This window comes from Salvia splendens, chromosome 13 (assembly GCF_004379255.2).
Source record: "Salvia splendens isolate huo1 chromosome 13, SspV2, whole genome shotgun sequence".
NCBI lineage: Eukaryota > Viridiplantae > Streptophyta > Magnoliopsida > Lamiales > Lamiaceae > Salvia > Salvia splendens.
In genome coordinates, this window is record NC_056044.1 from 33,672,545 (window position 1) to 33,689,719 (window position 17,175).

Sequence of the window (17,175 nt, forward strand, 5' to 3'; positions counted from 1 at the left end):
TTCACCGGCGTCCTAACGAAGGATCGGCGGTAGCAAGAACCGGCTGTGCGCGAGAGCTCTCGTCGGGCAGCACGCTTGCTAGAGTTTCTTGATAGAATAGTTACGAGTTGTGCGCGGGATCTTCCCGTCGGGCAACGCGATAACTAGGATTTGATAAGGGGTCACGTAAGTAGAGCAAAATAATATTCTTCTTATTGATTGATTGAATTGATCACATTCCTCCCTATTTATAATACTAAGTCCTAACTTATCGAACAAGAAACAAATATATGTAAAGATATGCAAGACCCTAATAAATCTAAACTAATTAAATGAAGAAGGAACAAATCTAACTAGGCGAAGGAGGCTCGTATCAACCCTCCCCCGGATAAAATCCACCTTGTCCTCAAGGTGGGAACCACGAAGCGACGACAAGTTGAAAACAGAAGCTTCGGCGAGGCATCTCCTCCTGGATCAAACACACAACGAGCCTTGACATAGGTCTGCACTCGCCCCCCCTGGACGGCCTCGTCTTCTATGAACCTTTGAAGGAGAACTTGAAACTGCTGGAACTCATTCTGCTGCACAAAACCCACGGCATACATCTTCTGGTAGTTGAGGATATCGAATTTACGCATCATTTCTCTGTAGCTCTTGTGAAGCTCAGCAATGCAATCTCGACGCTGCATTTCCTCGCTCTCGTCTATCTTCCACGGCTTCCAGTCACCGATGACCGTAGGCGTCTCGTACTCCTCCACAATGGTAGTCAAGCCTGTGGCCTTCACCTTCTTAAGCTCCATCTGCAACGGCTCAATCAACTCTTGATTCTCCCATAAACACTCCAACTTGTTGGTGACTCCATCATTCTCAAAAGGACTACACTCGTTTTCCAATTCCCCATTATTTGTCTCCATATCATCTACGGACATAAATCCTTCACCAATCTTCTCATCATATACCCCGACGAGCACTTGCCGCGGCGTATTGTCGGTCTTGACGATCTCTTCTAGGGACTCGTCGATTGGAACATCCACATCAAGATTAGCGCCCCCATTGTGAGCGGCGTTGTTGGGAACATCATCATCCTCCTCAGCATAGCATAACCAACGTTGTTTGCATACATGCCCCATGACCCATATATCAGGGCAGTAATAACATAGACCCAACCGCGCCCGTTCCGCCTTTTCTGCCTGCGAAACCCGGACCATCGGTGGCCTAAGCTGAACAGCCGCCCGTCCCAAACCTCCCTGGGATTGAACCGCAACTCCTGATGGCTGGGGTGTGCGTTCTGACGTAGTATCGGACAGCTCCAGTGCTAGAGCCATAGTAGCCGCTGAGGACAGCGGTCTATCCAACTGTAGTCTCTCCCTCCTAAATGGTGTAGGGCCTTGACGATCAAAACGATCACGCACATCCTCCAAGAAATCCTGCCACGTCACGAAATCGTTATTCGGCAAATAGTTAAATACCCAATTCGCCGCTGGTTGATCAAATAACATGACCGCATAGTGCAATCGTTGGGCATCGGGGATCATCAACTGATTGAAGTAAGATTGGACCCTCGAGATCCAATTTGATGCATTTGTCCCATCGAAACGAGGTGCCTCCATGTGCCCACGTATGGGCTGGTCGTAACCGGCTGTGTTGGTCTGGACGCGTTGTGGAGGGTCCCAACACTTCGACTGCCTCTCCTGCGAGTAATCAAACCCCACTGTACGTTTACGGTTCCGCAGATTCAACGGTGGATCCCAGCAAGACCCCGAACGGCCCCTGCCTCCGCGCCGACCCCGAGCTGCCTGCTGACTGTATCGAATTCCCCCATTAGGGTTTCGATAATTATATCCCTTAGCACCATATTGTGTACGCCTAAAACCATCATCCCCCCAAACATCTCCGTCCTCCAAAGCCGCCGGCGGTTCAGCATCGCGAGAGATTACCGGCTCCAGATATTGGAAGCGGCGATCGGTTTCGTCCCTCCAAACGTCAAACATGTCTAGGCGATCCAATAAACGATCCAGCTTACCCCTCACCGAGTCATCAAGATGCAACTCCTCCGATTGCGTAACGTCGAACTCCCACTCCTCCAACCGTGAATGTTGCGAGTTCCCAAGGTTGCGACGATCAACAGGCTGTTGACGGCGCGACGCCCCATACGGGAACGAATCTGGGCGTGAGGAACCCCATACCGCCTTTCCGTTGTTGGTAAATCGTCTCATGAGTACATAGAATGAAAGCACCAGATGATACGACCCTACGTCGTATCCCGTTTCACCGGCGTCCTAACGAAGGATCGGCGGTAGCAAGAACCGGCTGTGCGCGAGAGCTCTCGTCGGGCAGCACGCTTGCTAGAGTTTCTTGATAGAATAGTTACGAGTTGTGCGCGGGATCTTCCCGTCGGGCAACGCGATAACTAGGATTTGATAAGGGGTCACGTAAGTAGAGCAAAATAATATTCTTCTTATTGATTGATTGAATTGATCACATTCCTCCCTATTTATAATACTAAGTCCTAACTTATCGAACAAGAAACAAATATATGTAAAGATATGCAAGACCCTAATAAATCTAAACTAATTAAATGAAGAAGGAACAAATCTAACTAGGCGAAGGAGGCTCGTATCACAGTGAGTTCACATAAAAAGTTGTTCTTGATGAAGATGCTTTGTTTGGCGAACTTCTAACTGTTCGATGAAATGCCTTAAGAGATAAATTGGCAAATGATATCTATATTATTAGTGATGCCAAAGACGATGTGAATGAGGCTCATGCGTCTTTCGTAAAGATGCATGACCTCATTCGTTTAATTGAAGTGAAAGACGCATGAGGCTCATTCGTCTCTCACAAAGGCTGGAATTTTTTAAAAAAAGCTCCCCAATCTCGTACTTGTACTACCGCAAGACCTTAACTTGTTCACTCCAGCTCGTTCAGTTCGTTACTCATCGAAAAATCAACGATGAAATAAACCGACAACATGAGACGACAACTTTCTTACAATAGATAAATACCAAACAAACATAATCACCTTCATCACCTTACAAAATAATACTCACACCAACAAAGAAAAGTAGAAACTTTCACACCTACACAAGACACTCAACACCCTTATGTATTTCTCAATGCATCTCACCAACTTCTTTGTTGTCTCCTAAATTCATTCCTCATCTCTAATCTTCTTCTTCTATTTTCTTCTCTTCTTTTCTCGGCTCTTCGGTTCAATATCTCCTCAGCAACCTCTTCTATCTTCTCAAAGTATGGCTCCCTAAAGCTTCTGCAACATAAAAGTGCCCAGAAAATGCTTCCTAATCCCACAACATAACCAAGAGCAGCAAACACAAATTCCCATTCTATCTCCTTGTGTTTCGATTTTGATGGCGTGATACCAGCCCCAGGCGGCCCGTTGCAGTTTCTGAGTGGGAAGCCGCATAACCCTTTGTTCCCTTCAAAGGAATTCGGAGAAAATGTTTGGAATTGAGGGCCATTTGGAATACCTCCGACAAGCACGTTGTTAGACACATTCAAGAATGAAAGGAATGTGAGGTGCGCAAGCTCCTCTGGTATTCGTCCTCTGAGCTGGTTGACAGAGAGGTCGAGCGCTTCGAGAAGCCTCAGGGCAGCTAGCGATCTTGGGATTGCGCCAGTGAGAGCATTGTGGGATAAGTTGAGGAGAAAGAGTGAGCTTAGATCACCGATTGCATCTGGTATGCCTCCGTTGAAGCTGTTGGAGGAGAAATCAATGCAGGTATACTCCGGAGTTATCTTGACAAGCTGAAGCTCAATCCCCTTCATGGTTAATGTCACCTCATCATGGTAGTAATCCAATGGAGAACCAACATTAATAATTGTTTTTTTACGCCTGTTTCCTGTTGGCAGCCCAGTGGTTCCAGTTGCGCTTATGCCAGTTTCTGGTTGGCAGCCCAGTTTCCGGTTGGCAGCCCAGTTTCCGGTTGGCAGCCCAGGTTCCGGTTGGCAGCCCAGTTTCCGATGATGTGTCACATTCGAGTCTAGTATCATTTCTTTCCAACCTGAGAATCTTAACGAACCGAGGCTTCCACTGAAATCATTGAAAGAAATATCGACAATTTGAAGATTTGGCCAGCTGGTACTACACCTGACCTCGCCATGGAATCTGTTGAAACGCAACACGAGAACCGACAAGCTTGGAGGCAGCATGCATGGGAAGACATCATCGAAGTTGTTGTATCCGACATTCAAGACGCGCAAGGAGGCACACCTTGCAATGGACTTTGGAATCTCCCCGCCCAAGTCGTTGTTGCTGAGGTCTAACGAGGAAAGAAAACAACTCTGAAACTGATCTGGGATGCTGCCGTTGATTCTATTCCCCCTCAAGTTGAGCACTTTGAGGTTTTGCAGGAGGCAGGGAGGTATGCTACCGATGAAGTTATTGAAGGACAAGTCGAGGCCAACGGTGAAGGTTGGGTAACTGCAGAAGATGATTGGAATATCTCCGGTTAGATTGTTGTTAGCAAGATCTAAGAAGTGGCCAAGGAATTCTATGCTGTATTCTTCGCTTTCGGGTGGAGAAGGGGGAAGGGATTCCTCGCTTTCGGGTTGAGAAATGTTGTTGAACAAGTTGTTTGAGAGTGAGAGGTACATAAGCTGGTGAAGGGCAAACAATTGGTGGGGAATCATGCCACCCAATGAATTAGAATTCAAATCTAACATTGTCAGATGTCTCAAACTGAAAAGATTTGAAGAGGTACTAATATCACCTGAAATGGACTCATTTGAAAGATCCAACCAGATTACATAACCATCAATACATCGCACACCAGCCCAGCTGCAACACTCATGGCTTTGATTCCAATGCACCATTTTCTTCGAATAAGAAGGGTCGAATTTCCACTCACTCTTGAGCCCGAGCAACGCAGCCTCTTGGTCCTCGCGGCATTGGCCATGGACCGAGACGCCCGTTGCCATCACCGTCACAGAGAAAAGGAATAAGTAGGGAAGGGAAGAAAATGCCATTGCAATGAATGTGTAATGATACAATAAAAGAGCACTTGTTTGTAGCTTTTATACATGTTAAAAGTAACTGAATTGTAATGCATAACTAGAAGCTAAATCTAAATCTCAATTTAACGTGAAAAGTATCACGAAATTTCTTCAAAAGTGTGCTGATAAATTTTCTTAATTAGACATTGATCCAACTTTACGATATAATTAAGATCTTTATTATTTGATTCAAAATTGTTGGGGTCCGTTTGGTTTGCGAAGACTTGCCTTTTTCAATGGTTCCACTAAGGAAAAGGATAGGAAAAGGAAAATAATTCAATGTTGATAGTCCCTTTATTTGTTTCAGTAGTCACTTTAAAGACAATCACTTTAGATTGTGAAAAAGGAAATTAATGAGATTCCTATATTTTTCTACGCGTTGTCTCCTTGGAAAGATTTTTCTTCAAAATACATACATAATTATCTAAACTAAGAAATTAATTCTTCAAATATAGATATGTAATCGTGTCGGGCGATGCGTGTGGCGATGAATGCATATCACCAACTTCTTTGTTTATTAATCACCTCATGAAAATATATAACACCAACAACAAAAGTACTTCAAACTTCCACACTCACACAAGATACTCAACAACCTTGTTTATTATCACCAACTTCTTTGTTGTCTCCTAAATTCATTCCTCATCTGTAATCTTCTTCTTCTATTTGCTTCTCTTCTTCTCCTGGCTCTTCGATCGAATATATCTTGAACAACCTCTTCTATCTTCTCAAAGTATGGCTCTCTAACCCTTCTGCAACATAAAAGTGTCCAGAAAATGCTTCCTGATCCCACGGCATAACCAAGCGCAGCAAACACATATTCCCATTTTATCTCCTTGTCTTTCGATTTTGATGGCGCGATACCCTTTCCTGTGCTAGGAGGAGGCGGCGCACTGCTGCAGTTTCTGTCGAGCGGGAAGCCGCATAACCCTTTATTCCCTTTAAAAGAATTCAAAGAAAATGTTTGGAATTGACGGCCATTTGGAATACCTCCAACCAGAGCATTGTTAGACACATTCAAGAATGAAAGGAATGTGAGGCGTGCGAGCTCCTCGGGTATTCTTCCTCCGATCCGGTTAACAGAGAGGTCGAGCGCTCCAAGATCCGGCAGGGCACCTAGGGACCTTGGGATTGCGCCAGTGAGAGCATTGTGGGATAAGTTGAGAAGATAGAGTGTGCGTAGATCACCGATTGCATCTGGTATGTCTCCGTTGAAGATGTTGGAAGAGAAATCAATGCATGTGAACTCAGGCCAAATCTTAACAATCTTATGCTCAACCCCCTTAAGGCTTATTGTCACCTCATCATGGTAGTAGTGATCTAGACCAAGAAGAAGAACATTATAATCTTCGGAATAGTTACGCTCTACACTTTTATTACTTTCTATTATCATTCCTTTCCAACTAGAAAATCTCAATGAGCTGAGGTTGCCGCTGAAATTATTACAAGAGATGTCCACAATTTGAAGATCCGGTCAGCTCATGTCGCACCTCACCTCTCCGCGGAATCTGTTGACATGCAACACGAGAACGTGCAAACTCGGAGGAAGCATGCATGGGAAAAAACCATCCAAGTTATTGTATCCAACATTCAGAACCTGTAAGGATTCACAGCTTGCAATGGACTTGGGGATCTCCCCAGTTAAGCCGTTGTGGCTCACGTCTAACGTTGTAAGAGCACAATTGCCGAACTGATCCGGGATGCTGCCGTTGAGTTTATTCGCCTTCAAGTTGAGCATCCGTATATACGGATTTCGGAGTAGACAGCGAGGTATGCTGCCACTGAAGTTGTTGAATGACAAATCGAGGCCTTGGATGGTGGGTAGGCCTTCGCAGAAGAAGGTCGGGATTTTTCCACTTAAACGGTTATTAGCAAGAGATAAGAAAACAGTAGGCACTGAAAAATTGGTAGCAATAACAAAAGGACCTGTTGGAGGAGGGGGAGACGCATAGCTTTCTGGTTGGGAAATGTTGTCGAACAAGTTGTTCGAGAGCGTGACGGACCAAAGGTTGAACAGACGGCGGGGAATTGCGCCGCGCAATGAGTTATTATCCAGTTCTAGGAACAACAGAGACCCTAAACTGAAAATACTTGAAGAGGTGTGGATTTCACCAGAAATGGACTCATTTGAAAGATACAACCCTTGAACTGTGCCTGTGACATTATTACAATCCACACCACCCCAGCTGCAACAGTCATAGGTCTCATTCCAATGCACTAGTTTCTTGGAATACGAAGGGTCGAATTTCCAGCCGCGCTTCAGCTCAAGCAACGCGGCCTTTTGATCCTCGAGGCACTGGCCGTGGACTCGGACGGAGATGCTCGTTGTCGTTAGAGTTATGGAGAAAAGGAGTAAGTAGGAAAGGGAAGAAATGGTCATTGCAAAGAACGAGTAATGATATAATAAACCAGACCAGCCAAGTTTGTTGCTTTTATGTATGTGAAATATGTCACGACTTTTCTTTAAAGCGTGTGATAATAAATTTGGCGTATATTGCAAGGTTTTGTGATTTCTTAGAGATTGGTCCCACTTTTGGATGTAGCCAATAAAAGAGAAGATCATTAATGATTTGATTCAAAATTGTTGAATTTTTCTTAGACTTTGGTTCCTTCCACTATTAGTGTCCACAATGGTGGCCCTCAAGGGCCACCAAAGTTGGTCTGGCCATCAAATGTGACTCTTTTGGGCTCTCCATAATGGTAAATAACAAAGGCCATAAAAATTAATTTATTTACTTTTTTTAATGATATTTTTTAATTTAACTACAATAAATTTTATTAGACTATTATTTATGATATTTATAATTTTAATTAAAATAAAACAATTTGGATTGTAAATAAAAAAAATTGCACAGTGGTGTTTGAATTGAATTGAAATAGATTGGAAAGAGTGGTGTTTGAATTGGGGTAGAAAAATGGAGGAAAAATGGCGTGTATTTATAAAAAAAAAGAAGCAAAAAAAAATACTATATATTTTTCGGTGGCCGGGCCGCGGCTCTCGGCCCGCTGCAGTGGTGGGCCGCGGCTCCCTCTCGGCTCTCGGCCGCCCGTCGTGGCTCTCCCCCACTGTGGACACTCTATGGTCCCATGTCTGCAAAGACTTGCATTTTTCAAGTCATTCTGCTGAGCTGGATTTGCATTCAAACCAACTGCCATGAGTTGATTCCATTTCCAAGCGCTCTTTTTCTTTTTTTTTTTTTTTGTTTAAAATTTTAGATGAAGGAAGTGGGCTTATGGGCTTCATTAATAAATGCAAGTAATAAGTATACAAACCAAAACTAGAATGGCATAGAAAGCCCAAAACTAATTATAAGCCCAAAACTAGAATGAGCCCAACAACTATCTAAGCCCTTATTTCACTATCTATCTCAAGTCACAGATGGAGAAATAGTTTTGTAAAGCTAAGTATAAAATTAATTAAATTGTTTTTAGCAAAAATTATTTATTAGACTTTCAATTGTTCTTCTATGAAATCTCTTAACATGAGATGGATAAAAATTGTTGAAAGGAGAAGGGGTTAATTTGTGAGAGCCAATCTTTGATAGTATTTGCCCAAACGAGTGTGCTATGCTAAAAAGATAATCAGTGGTTAAATGAAATGCCACGCGCAAAGTATAACTAAAATTTAGAACTTAAAAATCATGCCATATCCTGACCTTGAGTTGAGCTAATTAACCCTTATATAATCAATATTTACTATAAAATCCTATCTAATTGGAATATTGAGCACTGAATATCGGTGGATCTTAAAACCATACAATTAGACTAATATTGAAGAAAAATTATTTAAAAAATCAATATTAAAGATGGAATACATGTCTTTCAAGTCAACCATTTAAGTCTCCTTCAGTTCTCACCACATGTAATTTCTTCGATTCCCCACTTTTTTTATTTATCTATATTAATGATAAGTAGGACTAAAAAATGTCACGCGGATTGGCCCACATTGTGGAATACTATAGTATGATATATGGACAAAAGATCACATTGACTTCATACAGTATTAAAGTTGGAAACAAAGACTTTGAGATCCTTAGCAAATATCATGCCAAATCTTTAATTACCCAAATGTTCCAAAAAATTTCTCTGATTAGTAATTTTTAAATTTAATTGTAGTAATCTTAGCTAGACTAGTGATAGCTCAAGTTAATCTTCTCAAGTCCTTAATTTCATTTTTTTTAAAATTTTGGGACTAATAAAAGTAGTGAAATTTGAACCATAGATCTCGCTGTTTTTATATTGAAGTCTACACACCACACTTGACTGTTCTCTAAATTCCTAAAACAAATGGAGGTTTTTATCCATTTTAAGAAAAAATGAAAACTACCAAAAAAGCTAGCTCAAAATTAATTAATAACTAGATACTTAAAAGTGTCAATTCAAATCATTATAAGTTGAGTTACACAACATTAAAAAGTTGAATAAGGCCTCCTATTTAAACCAAGTTGGTAGTCATTAACAATCAACCTGTATTCTCTTCACAATGCTTCTAAAGTTGTTCTTCCTCATTTCTACACTAACTTCCTCCTTCATCTCCACAACTCATTCTTCTCACACAAAATGCCTCCAACATGAGAAAGCCCTGTTGCTTCAACTCAAGAAAGAATTAATCTTCGATTCCTCGTTCTCAACGAAACTCGTGCAGTGGAACCAAACGGACGACTGCTGCAGTTGGCATGGCGTGGGATGCGACACTGCAGGCAACGTCGTAAGCCTGCAGCTCGAAAATGAGGCAATTTCCGATGGAGTCGGGGATTCCTCATCTCTTTTAAGACTCAAGCATCTGCAGAAGCTCAACCTTGCCTACAAAAACTTCAACTCCCCTCCCATCCCAAGAGGTATTCACAATCTCAACTATTTGACACACTTGAATTTGTCAAATGCCGGTTTTGGTGGGCAGGTTCCCGCTGAGATCACCTCGTTGAGGAGATTGATTAGTCTCGATATCAGCAACGACTACTGAGATATCGAGCCTATGAGGCTGGAGCACCCGAGCATGGAGATGCTTCTGAAGAATATGACATGGATTAGAGAGCTCTATCTTGATGGAGTCTTTCTTTCAAACTACGAGAGGAGAAAATGGAGCCACATTGTCTCATCATATCTACCCAACCTCACCGGGTTGAGCTTGGTTTGGTGCTCGTTGTCCGGCCCTTTGGCTAGGTCCTTTTCCCATCTCAATTCCCTTTACGTTCTTCGACTAGATTCAAATGATCTTTCAGCAGCAGACTTAGACTTGTTTGCGAATTTCTCTGGCCTAACCACCTTGAGTCTTTTTAACTCGGGTTTAAAGGGATCTTTTCCTAGTGTGATCTTCCAAATACCCACTCTGGAGTATCTTGATTTATCTCAAAATGAACTATTGAGTGGAAGCATACCTCCATTCACTCAAAATGGTTCTCTCAAGTTGTTAAAACTAACCGGCACAAACTTTTCCGGGTTGATACCAAGCTCAATTGACAATTTAAAAGGTTTGTCCGAGATAAACTTGGGTGGTTGCAAATTCACATGGCCGATTCCATCCACCTTCGCTAACCTAACCGAGCTAGAGTATGTTACCCTGTCGTATAACCTCTTCACGGGCTCACTTTCTTCGATAATGTTTGGTCGTCTCTTGAAGCTCGTTCGTCTTGATTTGACGGCCAATTCATTCTCTGGAAACCTCCCCCATTCTCTCCTTGACCTCCCTTCATTAGTTGAACTTTATCTTAACAAAAAAACCAATTGAGTGGGCTTGTTGAAGAATTTCCCCTTGTGAATCACTCTAGCCTTACCATTTTAGACTTGAGTAGCAATCATCTCGAAGGGCATATCCGGTGGAGTGGGAAGGCGTGGGGTGCGACGCAGCAGGCCATGTTGAAATGGAATCAAACCGATGATTGTTGCGAGTGGGAAGGCGTGGGGTGCGACGCAGCAGGCCATGTTGTGATTCTTCAACTCGACAACGAGGGCATATCCGGTGGAGTTGAGGATTCATCAAGTCTTGTAAGTCTTGAGAAGTTGAAGCTAGCAAACAATTCACTTAAGGGGACCATTCCCACTCTAAATCACTCTAGCTTGATTGAGCTAGATTTGAGTAGTAATCAACTCAAAGGCCCTATTTCTAACTCTTTCCTCAATCTTCCAAGTCTTGAGGTTCTCTCTCTATCTCACAACTTGTTCAATGATACTTTTCAACTTGAAAATATCCATAGGCTTCACAACCTTACAACTTTGAATCTCTCTCACAACAACTTTTCACTTGATGCAAATTCAAATTTGTCTAGATTTTCCCATCTAAAGAAGTTGAGCCTTTCTTCTTGCAACTTGCACAAGATTCCGGATTTTCTAAAACAATCCAACTTGAACTTTTTGGATCTCTCAGACAACCAGATAACCGGGGAGATACCTAGTTGGATTTGGGAAATGGGAAATGGAGGTCTTTATCATTTGAATCTTTCTTATAATCTCTTGTTTGATTTGCAAAAGCCTTACCATATTCCCGACTTTCTTGCTGAGTTGGATTTGCATTCGAACCAGCTCCATGGCGAGTTGCCCCTTCTCCCACAAGGCGCCTCGTATATCGACCTTTCTAGTAACAAATTTGACAAGCCTATTCCTCTTACCTTTGTAAGCTCCAATACCTTTATGATGTTCTTGTCTATTGCAAATAACAGTATAAGTGGATCGATTCCAACGTCCTTTTGCGGTAGTGAGTCACTTCGAATTCTTGACTTGTCTCTCAATAACTTGAGTGGTAGCATACCTCCATGTATTGCGGAATGGATGTCTAGTCTTGAAGTGTTGAATCTTAGGCGAAACAACATCAGTGGTGATATCCCGGATAAATTTTCCACCAGCTGTCGCTTGAAGTTCTTGGATGTCAACAACAACAACTTAGGAGGGAATTTTCCGAAGACTCTAGGAAATTGTAATTCATTGGAGATGGTGAATGTTGAGCATAACAAGATTGAAGGTAGCTTCCCGTGCATGCTGGCATCAAGGTTGAAAGTTTTAATTTTGCGTTCGAACTTGTTCGTTGGAGAGGTGAGATGTGGTAGAGATTGGCCTAATCTTCAAGCCATTGACGTGTCTTCCAATCATTTCAGAGGAAATCTGCAACAGGTAAGTTTCTCAAGCTGGAAGAAGATGGTGTTGGGTAGTAAGAAGTACAAGAGGGTTTTACCTCCGGACTTTACTTACTTGGACTTGAATCAAGGCTCACTCTCTAGGCTCTTGGAAGAATACACATACGTTGATTTTTCTAGCAATAATTTCGATGGAGAGATTCCAGAAGCAATTGGTGATCTGAAGACGCTTACGGTTCTCAACTTATCCCACAATTCCCTGACGGGGGCAATCCCAAAATCATTTGGGAACATGACGAATCTTGAAGCACTTGATGTCTCAGTAAACCAGCTAACAAGGACGATTCCGATGGAGCTCGAACAGCTCACATTCCTTTCAATCCTCAAGGTGTCCTACAATAAGCTTGTTGGAAGGATACCGCAGGGTAATCAATTTTTAACATTTGACAATGATTCATACGTAGGAAACGCGGGGTTATGTGGTTTTCCTCTCACCATAAGCTGCAATGGATCTAAATCTTGAAAACATGGAAAGCCTGAGATGGAGTGGCGTTGTATATTACTCCTATTATTGATCTCATTGTATACGTTGTAATATTTTTAAAAATAATATCAGTATTATGCATGATTAGGTTAAGAATTATACTATGTGCGTCTATTGTGTGTACAATGTATATGGACATGCATTTTTATGCCGTGTGTGTAGTGTGTAACCTGTGCGTATGTATTTATGCATTGTGTGTAACCATACTAGTGTGTGTAGGCAGTGCGAGTATTGTCTGTATTATATGCAATGTGTTGTGAAAATAGTTACTCACAATCTAACCTGGCTGTTGGTAATTGACTTGGGGACTAGTTTTTATAAATTGTTTAACTTTGTGAAGAAAAGTAAAAGGAGAAAGTGAGAGGAATGTGGAACCCATTTAAAGTAATAGTTTTATATTGGATTGTAAGTGTAAAAAGTTGATAGAATAAAAGGTTTGTATACTAAAATTGGAATAAAACAAATAGTTTTATAAATCGTGGACAACTCAAAATAGCGAAATGGTTCTTTAAATTGTGGACGGAGGGAGTAAGTGTGTGAGAAAGGGTTTTCTGAGCAAGCAGAATGTTTCTATAGCTAATTAAGATTATTGTATTGTGGCATTAGATTCCAAAACACCTTATTTATTTTTATTTTCCATGTACAAACACTCCATTACAAAATACTACTATTATTATCAATATATCATTGTATTTATATTTTATATGACACCTAACTAATAATTATTCAATCGATAAGCTATTAAAGAATGAAAACTCGCATCTATTATTTTGCTTCCACTTCCATTTTCTTTTGGGATATTGGCACCTAATATTATGTAACTTTCAAAAAGTTGGGTTTCGCACGAACCTTGAAATTGGCAAATAATATCACGAACTTTACCCCGAGTTTGTTATTTCCCACCAATGAAAAAATTTTCGGCTTTATTTATTTATTTTACGTCCGAAGTGGGTTTTAGGACTTTAATTAAAGTCCTAAAAAATAAAAATTACATAATTAAATTTCTATAAATTAAAAATTATAGATGAAATTTTTGTGTGGAATGAGGGTATTTATAGATGAAAAATGTGAATTTTGGGGAAAAAATGAAATATAAAGTAAAAGTGGGGAGAAAACAGATATAATTTATTGGGAAGTGGGAAAATATTTTTTTTATTTAAAAATTATTTTTTAAATTAAATTCGAATTTAAAAAAAATAGAAAAAGCCAACGGCATTGCCGTTGGCCAATAGGAGGCTGCCACGTTGACCTGCTCAGCGGCACGGATGTGCTCTTATTATCGAGTAGCGCCGTGCCGTTGGCGCGAGCACAGCGGCGGACAGGGCTGTGTTGCAGCCTAATAGGACCTAATAGTGTATATGTGTAATAAAAAAGTTGTCCCTTCAGGAATATCCGACAAAATAGGAACGATACAGAGCAGATTAGCACAGCCCCAGTGCAAGGATGATATGCATAAATCGAGAAATGGTAGTGTAATTAAAAAAAATTAAAACAGAAATAGACTGATTTTGAGCTAGCCAAAATAGGTAAAATAGACTATTCTTTGAAAACAGAGGGAGTTTATTTCTAGGTGGATGAAGACAATTTTGTTGATTAGGTACTTATATATCTCTCGCCATCAATTCACGAAAAAACACTTAATGAAAATATTCTGGATAAATATGTGTGAATTTTGAATAATCTAAAATATTTTTTTTGGGGAAGCTTAATTCATAGTAAAACTTGCTGGTTTTAAAAGAGTTACGGTCGAGAAGAGTCTAAAATCCACAATAATATGTTAAAAATAATACTATCTCCGTCCCACATAAGTGTCCATTTTTATCATTTTATTCCGTCCCACAATAATAGTCCACTTTTACTTTTACTATAAATGGTAAGTAGACCTCACATTCCACTAACTCATTCCACACACATTTCATTATAAAACTAATATCTAAAGTGGGATCCCTTACTCCGCTAATTTTTTCAACACACTTTCCTTTACATTTCTTAAAATTCGTGCCGAGTCAAATGTGGACTCTTAATGTGGGACGGAGGCTGTATTATAAGGCGAATGTAACAAAAAGGAAAGCATTAGGTATAGTCAAAACCATGAATAACGTTGTATCTATCCGATTAATGATGATGCCTCGGCGGCTTCAGTGATAACACTCCAAGATTTATTTACTAAGTCAATGAAATTATCTCAATTTTAAGGTATATATCCACCAATTATTATGGTTTTGATTTTGTAATGCAAGCCCTCATCAGATTTTCTCAAATATTGGGTTGTAAGAGATTGAATCATATAGATACACACCTTCTCTAATACGGCGTTTCCTAGGATTTAAATAATAGTTCGTCATCATGTAGAGTATTATATGTCAGAGCTCCAAATGTTTGGTAGGACGCTTCCACTCCAATTGATAGGTCAAGTGTTCAAGTCATCATGACAGTTTGCTACTATTTTTTGGAAAGGTTATTAGTGACTAATGCAGATCGTGTTTAGTGGATAGCAAGCATTTTTCAATGTATTTATTAAGATTGGGTGATTATCACAAGTATGATATTCAAGTTTTTCATTCTATCATCCGCTTTATTCAAGCAAATTCAAATTTGTGTAAGTTATAATGTCTTTTAATGGTACGTCGTATATAAATCCAAATTTTAATAAGAAAAAGAAAATGTAGAGTTTTGTGACAGCAAATTTAAAGCTATTTTAAACTACATTTAATGACGAAAATCCAATATTTTGGGCTACTAGAAAGCTACCATTGATAGCTTTCCAACTATACCTTTGGATTTTACATCAGACTCTGTGATGTTGCCTAACGAAAGTTGGACTATATATGCCTGATTTCAAAAAAAAAAGTTCATTTTTTAATTATTTACAAAAAAAAATAAAGTTAGTAACACCAAAATTTGGAAATAATTTGTACACAAGCAGTTAACTTTTTTTAATAATAACATGACATAGAATTTCAAATTCTCAAATACTAGAGATCAAATTTCAGATCAAAAAATAGAAGGACGAGATTGGACAGATTTTGAAAACACGTAGTTCGCTATCATGGCGGCGTTCATTCCGTATCTTCAAATCTGTTTTATGAACTAAACACCTTTACAGTGAACTAAAACCCTCTTATGGTAAACTAAATCCTAAACCACTATAAGGAGCATATTCGTCCTGCAGATGCTGAGCAACAGAACATAAGGATCGAGGGCTGCGTCGCCGCCTCGGCCCCCGTGGATCTGAGGAGACTGATTGAGGAGATGCATGGCCAAGTGATTTTCAGGTCCAGCTTCGGTGGGAGATACATTGGGACGGAGAACGGGAAGAAGTTCATGCGTTTGGTTAGGGTTTTCATGCGGCTTGTTGGGGAAATTCACATTGGTGATTTTATTCCGTGGCTTGGATGGATTGGTCGTGTCAATGGTTTTGATAAAAGGCTCGACACCACTGCCGAAGAGCTGGATCAAGGTTTGGAGAGTGTGATTCAAGACCGCCAACGCTTGGGCAAGGGCAATGGCAAGGGCAAAGAAGAAGAAGAAGAAGATTTTTTGGATATTTTGCTCCAAATCTACAACCAAGATGCCTCCACGGATCCAGATAGCATCAAACCCTTGCTTTTGGTAACCTAATTCGATTACTTTCGTGTTAGTTTGTGATTATCCTGAATATTTTTGTCGATTTGGATATATATATATATATAGGATGTGTTTATTGGTGGAACTAATTCAATCTCGACGTCTTTGGAATGGGTGATGTCGGAGCTCTTACGACATCCTAGGGTGATGGAGAAGTTGCAGTCCGAGGTACGAGGTGTCGTTAAGCAGAAGCAGCACATAACGCAAGATGATCTAGAGAAAATGGGTTATATGAAGGCCGTGATCAAGGAAAACATGCGTCTACTTTCGCCGAGAATCTCAAGCAAGGATGTGCATATCAAAGGGTACGACGTTGCAGCCGGAACCATGGCGATGGTCAACACGTGGGCCATTGGGAGGGAACTCGTCTCATGGGACGAACCGGACAAGTTTATGCCGGAAAGATTTTTGAATTCTTCAATAGATTTCAAAGGCCAAGATTTCGATCTGGTCCCATTTGGTCCCATCAGGAGTCTCTTTCTCTAGCTCATATTTTAAGAAAAGTGAGTTGAAAAAGTTTAATATAATAGTAGTATAAGTTTGATGTAATATAGTTTGCGATTTATTGCACTATAGAATTTACTTGCTTGCCAAACTCAATGGAGACTCTTAATGGTAGACAGAGTTAGTAATTTTACGATAAGCCAACCATGTATCATAGTGGACCGGTCTAAGCTCGATGGGTCAACTGTGAATTGGGCTGGTTCCTTAGTTGGGCCTTTTGGATTTACTGGTGGTTTAACCTTAGTTGGGCCCTTTTGGATTAAATGGTAGTTTGACCTTAGTTTGGCCTTTTTCGATTAAATGGTAGTTTGACCTTAGTTGGGTCATTTTGGATTTATTAATGAGCTGAAATGGATTTTATAAATAGCTAAACCGGGTCACTAAATTAATTAATTGGCCCAATAAGTAATTAATTATCTTCACCACATATAAATCTTTCTT

The 17,175-nt window shown here is 40.5% G+C and overlaps 4 protein-coding genes and 1 non-coding gene across 5 annotated transcripts; 2 read left to right on the forward strand and 3 right to left on the reverse strand.

Annotated features, from left to right (window-relative positions):
• Nucleotides 1-3,102: 3,102 nt before the first annotated feature.
• Nucleotides 3,103-4,917, reverse strand: LOC121760939 (receptor-like protein 33). The gene has a single exon (XM_042156529.1). The coding sequence runs from the start codon at nt 4,915-4,917 to the stop codon at nt 3,103-3,105; it is 1,815 nt and encodes a 604-aa protein (XP_042012463.1).
• A 682-nt stretch (nt 4,918-5,599) lies between these two features.
• LOC121760942 (receptor-like protein 33) lies at nt 5,600-6,385 on the reverse strand. Its single transcript, XM_042156530.1, has one exon. It carries the CDS (start codon nt 6,383-6,385, stop codon nt 5,600-5,602), a length of 786 nt encoding a protein of 261 aa, XP_042012464.1.
• Nucleotides 6,386-6,466: 81 nt separating this feature from the next.
• On the reverse strand, nt 6,467-7,372 carry LOC121760943 (receptor-like protein 53). Its single transcript, XM_042156531.1, has one exon. The coding sequence runs from the start codon at nt 7,370-7,372 to the stop codon at nt 6,467-6,469; it is 906 nt and encodes a 301-aa protein (XP_042012465.1).
• Nucleotides 7,373-9,967: 2,595 nt separating this feature from the next.
• Nucleotides 9,968-16,716, forward strand: LOC121760944 (receptor-like protein 36). Its single transcript, XM_042156532.1, has 4 exons — nt 9,968-10,463; nt 10,775-12,484; nt 15,776-16,215; nt 16,297-16,716. The coding sequence occupies exons 1-4, from the start codon at nt 9,968-9,970 to the stop codon at nt 16,714-16,716; spliced, it is 3,066 nt and encodes a 1,021-aa protein (XP_042012466.1).
• LOC121763135 lies at nt 13,980-14,082 on the forward strand. The gene has a single exon (XR_006042378.1). It is a non-coding gene; the product is annotated as a U6 spliceosomal RNA (small nuclear RNA).
• Nucleotides 16,717-17,175: the final 459 nt, after the last annotated feature.